The 8,707-nt window shown below is 48.6% G+C and overlaps 1 protein-coding gene across 8 annotated transcripts in view; it reads left to right on the forward strand.

Annotated features, from left to right (window-relative positions):
• Tmem164 (transmembrane protein 164) overlaps positions 1-7,281 on the forward strand; it is a 160,590-nt gene extending 153,309 nt beyond the window's left edge. For 7 of the 8 annotated variants that reach the window (XM_008773428.4, XM_039099940.2, XM_039099941.2 and 4 more), the window contains 2 exons: positions 1,323-1,423; positions 2,966-7,281. In XM_008773428.4, coding sequence (XP_008771650.1) covers positions 1,323-1,423; positions 2,966-3,172 — 308 coding nt within the window. In that variant the 3' untranslated portion in view covers positions 3,173-7,281. The remainder of the gene's footprint in view (positions 1-1,322; positions 1,424-2,965) is intronic. The other variant, NM_001109014.1, reaches the window with a different exon arrangement.
• The last annotated feature ends 1,426 nt before the right edge of the window (positions 7,282-8,707 follow it).

The raw sequence follows: 8,707 nt of genomic DNA on the forward strand, positions 1-8,707 counted from the left end.
AGACACACACACACACACACACACACACACACACACACACACACACACACACACATGTTCAAGTTCATCCTGGCATCATCAGGTCATCTGGTATCTGAGGCTTGACTGCCATTCCACTGCATTGGGAATGGTGGGAAAGGGGACTGTGGGCAGGTCACAGAGAATGAAAAGACAGCTGAGAAAGTGATGCATGGAGGCTTTGCAGTGGCATGTCTGACGGCCTGGGCACCTATCAGCCTTGCATCCTCTTCATCCTCCGCATGTCCTCAGAAACCGGGGCGACAACATGGTATCCAGGTCACACTCCCTTATCAGACAGACCGGTGTGTACACTCCCAGTGTAATCACTCGGTGCATCATTACCAAGCAAGTGCTGTGTTGGCTCTTGGGACGACAGAGAAGGTTCTTGACTTTGTAGAACATTGGGTCCCAAAGGCATGTCCAACCCATGGGCCAAATGTGGCCCAAGATAGCTATAAATATATCCTGACACAAAATCACAAACCACAGATACTTCAGCATGTCCAGACTGAACTTTCCAGGATCTCCCAGGGGGGATTTGACTACCTACACCTTCTAGGCTCTAGTGTCCACAGTTTTCCACATGGTGCACTGTGTGGTCACTGCAGGCCACACTCCCTTATCAGACAGACTGCCCCCATTACATTTTCCCTGTTACTATACTGAATTCTTCTTATTTTATGTATGAGTTGTATGTGCATGTGAGCAAGATGTATATATGTGAGTGTGGGCATGCATGTACCACAAACATGCATGTAGAGTTAGAGGGCCATTCATGTTATGCAACACCATGGGGACATGGTTCATCAATGGGAGAGTCAAAATTTGAACCTAAATTCATCTGACTTCCACATACACATGTTCAACTACCCTGTTGCCCTAGACGCGAAGACAGTTGCAATTTTATACTTTTGGTTGTGAGCCTAGCCTTTAACGTCTGAGCCATCTCTCCAGCCCCAGTTGCAATTTTAAAAATTGATCCTAAGGCTTCTAGTCTTCTTTGCTTCTATCTTCTTTCCCGTTTTTAAAAGTTCTAAATCACCTTTAATAATCATGAAATTACTGTTAGAATGCAACAGAAAGCGCTCTAATGGTACAATATCCACTGGCAGAAATGGGTTAAAACAGGGCTAGCATGGTTCCTGGCTATGCACCAGGACCCGTGGGAGAGGCTGTGATTGAGAAGTGAGACACCAAGCCTGCTGCAGCTGTGGCTGTGACCTCAGCACCTGCACCCCTTGTGAGCAGAGGAGAAGTGGGTCACTAGTCCTCTTGGCTCACCGTCTCCCCTCTTCCTCCAGGTGCTTACACCCCAGAGCCCCTCAGCAATTTCCACTGGGCTCTTCTCTCGACTGGCCTCATGTTCTTTTACCACTTCAGCATCCTGCAGATCCTCGGCCTGGTAAGTTTGCTGAGATCCCCTCCTTTCCCCTTTGTCTGGAGTTCTTCATAAATCTTGATAATCCTGGTTGGTGCTGTTGTATCATTTTGTTTTGAAAAATACACGATGCTAAAGGCCAGGACATCAGATTGTTGTGTCTGGGATGTTGATTTATGATCCAAAGCCTTGGCCTCTCTGAAGAGTTTTCTGAATCCTTCAATAATGGCCGTTCCTTCATTTCTGAAGGCAAGGATATCCTGCACTCATGGCTACTTGATCTAAAACAACTGACCTATAACTGGCAAGTGCTTTGCTGGGGACCTCCTGGCCATGTAGGACCCTTACTTGGTTGCCCCGGGCTTTGTGATGGCCTCTGATGTTGGGTGTACTCTGGGCATGCTCTCAAGTCCTTGAGGAGACCTTTCAGTTGTGTGGCCAGTAGATGTGAGGTGCCGGGAGCCCCAGAGCACTCTATAGTTTGAGAACTGCCCGGAGTATGGAAAATGGCTGGCCTCAATGTTGAATTACCCAGAGTCCAATAGCGTCGATAATGCATGGATATGGTGTTGAAGTGAGGATGGAGAGCTCATTGCTGGGGGGGAGGGCAGGGAATTTTCCACGTCATGTGACATGACACAAAAGCCCAGCTTCCTTGAGAGATGGTGAGGGCTTGTCTCTAATGTGAGCGAGCTCTTAAGAGCTCTTGAGGGCAGGTGTTAACGGCTGTCTTTGGGTCAGGGATGCCATAGTTGGTTTTGTGCAGTTGGCATTAGTGTAGTGTTAGTTATGTGCAGCCTTGTGCGGCCTTGCATGATAAGGGCATGAAGCCGGATGTCCCCAATGCCTCTGTTGAAGCATTCACGTTTCTCTTCCTTGCTCTGGTTTGCCGGAGGTAGCCGGGGTTCTTTGCCAGTAGTATGAATGCTGCCTGTGCTTGTGGGAAGATTCAGCATGATTCTGCCCTGCACACCCACTGCTCCATACCTCTCGCTACTCCCCACCGATATGTGTGCTCATGTCATACATGCTATGTTCTGCTGCACCTCCCACCAGGAAAGCTCTATTCACCCACTCCTCCCCATTAACCCTTGTCCATCTTCTCATGAGTCCATTCAAGTGCCACTTCCCTCAACAGAATCTTCCGTATGCTCCTCAGACCTCCTCGTGGCATGTCAAGCTTAGGGAGCACTGTCTAGCTTGAGGTCATATGCAGTCAACTGATGGCCCTTGCTACTTGGAGACAGGAAACCATGCAGTTAATGGATTTTTCAAAATCCCATAGTATCTCTCCAGGAGCTAGACACATGACCAACACTTAGGCATGAAAATGGACTCTGGGCCCAACTGGAAAGCAAGACTGAGCACAACTGAACAGCTTTTCTCCAGGACAGTGACCCATCACCTGCTCAGAGAGCCTAAAGCAAAGAAGCCCCTTTATGAACAGGCGGGGATTGGTCAATCCCTCCTTGTCTAGTCACCCCTAGGGAGAGATGGCTTAACTGGCAGTAGCCAGAAGAAGCCTCGGGATGGCGAACGCTCACTTTACCTCCCTTGTCCCTGCAGGTCACCGAAGTGAATTTGAACAACATGCTGTGTCCGGCCATCTCAGACCCATTCTACGGCCCCTGGTATCGCATCTGGGCCTCGGGACACCAGACTCTCATGACCATGACCCACGGGAAGCTGGTCATCCTGTTCTCATACATGGCTGGGCCCTTGTGTAAATATGTGCTGGATTTGCTCCGGCTTCCAGCCAAGAAAATAGACTGAAGGTGCTTGGATTTTTGTTTTGTTTTAGTTTTGGGTTTTTTTTGTTTTGTTTTGTTTTGTTTTGTTTTGTTTCGTTTCTCCCTGAGAAAGCAAATCCTGACTTGATTCAGAGAATACCCAGCTCTTGACAAAATCATTGGAGAGGGCAAACAGAATACTTGGTTTATTTCCTCCCCCCCCCCCCTTCTCTGTCCCTTTCTTCCACTACTCTTCCCTCCCCAGCTCCAACCCTTGGATGACTCTTGGTGCCCAGGGAAGGTGCTGGGGGCTGGAGCTTACTTCTTCTCCTCCCCTGGGTTCTGGGTCCCTACTGTGCCCCACTCCGTCTGCGTGGCCTTACCCAGGGAAATGGTAGTTAGTGGCCCCTTTCATACGGCTTGTTGGTGCTTTTAACAACAGCTGGTTGAGGAAGGAGGGGGCAACAAGCAGTAGTTCCTCCAGCATCCCAGCCATAAAATAGTGTTGGGTTCATGTCTCTACTGCCAGGGACCTCCAGGCTCATGCTGGAATCCCCTTTAATCTCCAGCATAGCCCCCACCAGAAGGGGACCAAGGCCTTGCTTCTACACCAGCCGCAAGCCCAGAGCCAAGGGACTTCCCAGTTCACAGCCAAAATATGATTCTTCCAGTGACTGGTGTCCCATGACTGAAAGCAGGGAGCTACCCAGCCACTCCTTCTAGGGTGCCGCCTGGGGTAGATGGCAGCAACGCGCAGCCAAAGGGCAAGATTCTGTACAGGGGTGTGGAAGATCTGTTGCCACAATGAATCTGAAAGAAAGAGGGTAAAGGTGTACATAGTACCAGGCTGAACCACCCTGTCCCCCAGGGGGAAAAAAAACAAACAAACCAAACTTTCCCTATGAAAGCTGAGGTCAGATCCCCATCCGACATGAGTGTAGAAAGGAAGAAATCAACTAAATCAAGTGGCAACTTGAGAAAGCTGTGATCTGAATCACATTCTGTATCACAAGGATAATAGACAGTGTTCTAGTCTCAGCTGCCCCTTGAACCATCCTCATTGTCTGTGTATGTGTCTGTCTGTTTTTCTGTCTGAGGCAGCTTCATGGAAGAACAAGCTGGAGTTGGGGCTTGGGTGCAGTTTGGCTGTTTGTCTTTTGGATGTTTGAAATGGGGGAAACCCTCACTTTTCTCTAAGGTACTATCGAGCCATTCCTGGCACTTAGAAGACATGGCCATGGTTCCTGAAGGCAGTTTTATGAGGATTAGATTTCTTTCGTGTAGCTTGACTCTACTCAAGTGTTCTATGTGGGGAGACGTCACTGGTTTTGCAGCTTGACAATGTCCAAAACCCACATGTAGGTTGAAAGGGAACTGCCTGGGCCCCATAGGTAGAGGTTCAAGTGCTCGGAAGAGAGGAGCTTTGGTTGAAAGGTACTTGGTTGTGTGTGAACCACACAAATGGTACCAGTGTCTGTGTATTTGCTGACTCCTCGTCAACTTCTAGTAGAAAGAGATTTGATTAGGAATAGAAATGTTTGTACCATGACCACCCCATTGTCTTGTACCAGATGCAGTATTCAGTGTGAGTTTGTGGGTATTAGGCCTATGCTGACCTTCAGTGGCTTGGTGGTCATGGTTTTACAAGATGGATTTGCAGGGGAAGCAACTGCAGGAGAGCAAATGGAAACTAAGAGAAGCCATTCTGGGAGAGGCCGCCTGGCCATGAAGTGATCTAGTCTGAGGTACTGAAAACAGGCAAGAACTCTTAGTATGCTTGCTACCCTTGATTTCCTGCCATGGCATCTTCACCCTCTGCCATCTGTGAGGGCCATGCCAAGCTTCCCTTGCTGTCTCTTCAGGTACTGACTAGCCCTGCTCACTCATAGAAGTTGGTGGATGAATAGATTGCAGGAACGCCGCCCTGGCCTGTAAGAGTATGGAGAGGTCATAGGAGGGGAGTCCATGGGGCCTGACAGAGCTGTTACCACAACATGTTGCTGCTACCTGCAGTGATGGACGGCCTCAGCTGAGGGGACCAACTCCAGAATGCCACAGAAGTGGGAGTGCCATACACACTTCTTTCCCATCTGAGGCTTCATGGTCCAGGTTGCCAGGCACCTTGGGTCTCCCTATATCATCAGTCTGCTTTCGTGCCAGCTCAGCAGACCATTTTCTGGTAGTCATTTCTGGTGCTCAGAGGAAGAGAGGAAACCCAAAGCCATGTTGCCTGGCATGGCTCATACATAAGGAAGCTAAATGAAACATTGTCGCTCCTTCAACAGACTCCATAGGGAGACAGCCTGGTTGTGAGAAGTTGGAGAACAGGGAACCTCTTCACTATCTATAGATCTCACTCTTACCTTGGTCCAAACCTACATGGAAAGAGGTAACCTGCCTAGGCTCTTACAACTTTGCCAAGGGAGTTGTCCCTAGGTACGTCCAGCTGGTACCCTCTACTGTCTGTAGTACAGGGACAGAGAAGACAGTTTGCCCTGACATTGAAGCTTCTCCTTGGGCCTGTCATCCCCTTACCACCTTAGCCAAAGTTTTATATGTGCTCGACCATCATGTGTGAGCTCTGTGTCTGTTCGAGAGAGCTCAGAGAGGTAGCTAGCAAGAAGGAACGGTGTATCTTCAAGCCCTCATTGTCTGTGGTCAGGGGGCTGCACCAACAAGTACAGTTGGCTAAGCCAGCTTCTCTGATTATAGGTCCTTCCTGGCCCCAGTGTTTGCTTGTGTATATAAAAGACTTGGCCCAACGTCTTCTCAGAAGCCTAGCAGCATGTTCTTCTGTTATCCTGTGACAAGCTGTGGGGTTGGGGAGCCACTACCCACCTCTCTAAGTCTGTCTTCTGTCTTTTTGTAAAATTCTTTGTACCTGTGGGGGTGGTCTATGGGGTCTATGTGGGCTAAGTAGGGTTGGCTATGCACTTTATTCTATGGTTCCTCAGCCTACCTGTCAGACCATCCCTTTTGCTGTAGCCTCTGTCAGGGGTTTGCTATGTGTGATCATGGATAATTCAGAGTTTCGTGATGTAATTACAAGTTTCTCTCAGATAGTTCAATGTCAGCAGAGCTCTCTATACAGTGGACCCCGGGGTTGGGGAATGCCCTGAGCTGTGCTGGGCTGGGTGCTCAGGAGTTGGCAAAGGACCCCTTTTAACTTTCCTGCTGCCAAAAAGATTTCTTTGGGAATTCTGTCACCTGTCCTTTTTGGGACAAGGGTTTCTTAATGGTTTCTACTGTAAGGGAGGCGGGGTGGGGGGGAGTAAAGGAGGAATTCAGATGCTCTTGGACAAGACACTGCTTCTGGTTTTAGTGAGCCAGGACCAAGCCTCAGGAAGTTCCCAAACCAGACTAGGAAGGAGTGCCCTATCTCCTCCTGGCCCAGCCATCTCTGGGGTAAAAGTCCATTAGAGGAGTCAGGCTTCCTCTGGTATAGGCAACGAGTTCGCTATGCACAGGAAGACCGAGTTGCTTGCCGTTGCCCTTGTTTGTGACACTTGTACACTGATTTGCCACTCATGGCACTGAGCAGACACCCATCCCTACTCAATGAAAAACGAATCAAAAACAAAAGTCCTTTGAAGCCTAAGATGATGTTTTGGAAAACTCTTGATTTATTTTGGTGTCAACGTTATGTTAGATTTGAAAGCATTTTTCATTTATTTGATGTAATTGTAGCGAAAAGAACAGGATTGAATGGTGTACAGTTATTTCTTCTGGGACATTTCACCGATGTCCTGTCCTCCATCCTTCTTCTCAAGCTGAGACTGCCGTGTACTATCACCCTAATGTACAGGGCTCTTCTGAGAGCCCCTCTGTGAACTCTCTCGATGGCAGCCAAATCGAGCCTCTTTGTCAGGCTGCTTCTGGGGCGTTCATCCCCAACCCCTCCAGTCTACCTCCCCTCTTCGGGTGTTTTTGTAATGTGCTTTCTCTGTTTTGTAAAACCCCTTTGATTGTAATGAAGTGGTTTCTGCAGCCACCTTTTGGAAATAAATGGCCCTTAATTTGTGTACTTAGCATTTTGAATCTTAGCCTCAGGTGTTTCTGCTGTTGAAGATTCCTGAATGAAAAGGAACCCTCCCATGGGACTTATTGTTACAATGTTTTCTTCATTTACTGTTATTAAAAGATTTATGAGAATTCGGGACTCCTGGCCTTGCTTCTCAGAACCCTCTCAAGAAGGCTTTGCAAAGTAGACAAAAAAAGGTCATTTGTTGGCTTTGTGTATCATAAAGCAGCCAACCCTCACCCAAGCCAGGACAGCAGGGCTCTCAGCACAGCTTGGTCCTGTGGACATAACAGTGACTTGGCTTGACTTCCCACACACTGCCCACTTCCACCAAGGTTCCTGGGGCCCGCCAGGCCATTTGTTCTAAGGGGAGCTTATCAGTTAGGGACATAGGCTCTATTCTCTAGGCTAGGCTAGATGGCTGAGGGCAACAGTGCAGCCTTAAGGCTCTGGAGATGGCTCAGTGAGTAAAGTGTTGGACAGTCAAGAGCCTCTGAGTTTGAATCAACAGTAGAAGGCAAGTACAATAGCATGAACTTAAAACCCCAGCCTCTGTGAGTGGAGACAGCTTTCAGGACCTTGCTGGCCAGTCAATGTGACCCTATGAGTTTAGTAAGAAGAGCCTGTTCAAAAAATGTAGTGACAAGAGGAGATATAGAAAGGCCATTCATCTTCATCTCTGATCTCTGAACGAACTCAAATGTGTGTGAGCAAGTGGACACACACACACACACACATGGTGGAGAGAAAGAGAGAGAGAGAGAGAGAGAGAGAGAGAGAGAGAGAGAGAGAGAGCCCTCCCTGTCCCCCATACCCAAGAATGCTCCTTTGAAACATTGACTCCTGGCCCACAGTCCTAAGATGTCCTTCAAGTTAGCAGTGTCCATGCTGGGTTAGACTGTCCTTGGGGAAGAATGAACAGATAATGGTGTCCTTTGGGAACAGCCAGCTGTGCTTATCAAAGGTCCTCTGCCTGTTATGCTGATGCTGCCACCTCTAGAAGGGAGACAAAGTGACAGTCAGTGCCAGCGCATCTCCTCTTACCCCCCCCCCAGAACCCCATCGGCCAGGCATTGGCTGTAAAGCATGCAGGAAATGACTGCCTTGGTTATTTCTCTACTTGCCGCTCAGGTGCTCGCTCTGCAAAGCAATAGCTACAGCTGGATGATAGGCCTACACGTGTAATGCCTCTCCATATTTTCCTGAAATACTCCCCATTGGATGCTCTGGGAGTTGATTGGCAATGTGGTTCCTGCATACGGGAAGAACCCGAGTCAAGTGAGGCTCAGGAAGAAGCAAGGATCTAGAAACTAGAAATATTAGATGCTCCTCCTGGGCTCAACTGCCTTTTTGGTGTGCTAGATTGCTGGGGAGACCATGACTTAGGGACCCAGCTGTTGGGGTTTGGGGGAGATGACTTAGTGGATGTGAGTTTGCTGTAAAAATATGAAGACCTGAGTTCCCATATCTAGCATCCATGTAAAAAAAAGCCAGGCTTGGCTAGATGGTCCTGTAACTCCAGCACTGGTAAGAAGGAAACAGGAAGACTTCTGGGGC

Source organism: Rattus norvegicus, chromosome X, assembly GCF_036323735.1.
Source record: "Rattus norvegicus strain BN/NHsdMcwi chromosome X, GRCr8, whole genome shotgun sequence".
In the NCBI taxonomy this organism is placed as follows: Eukaryota; Metazoa; Chordata; class Mammalia; order Rodentia; family Muridae; genus Rattus; species Rattus norvegicus.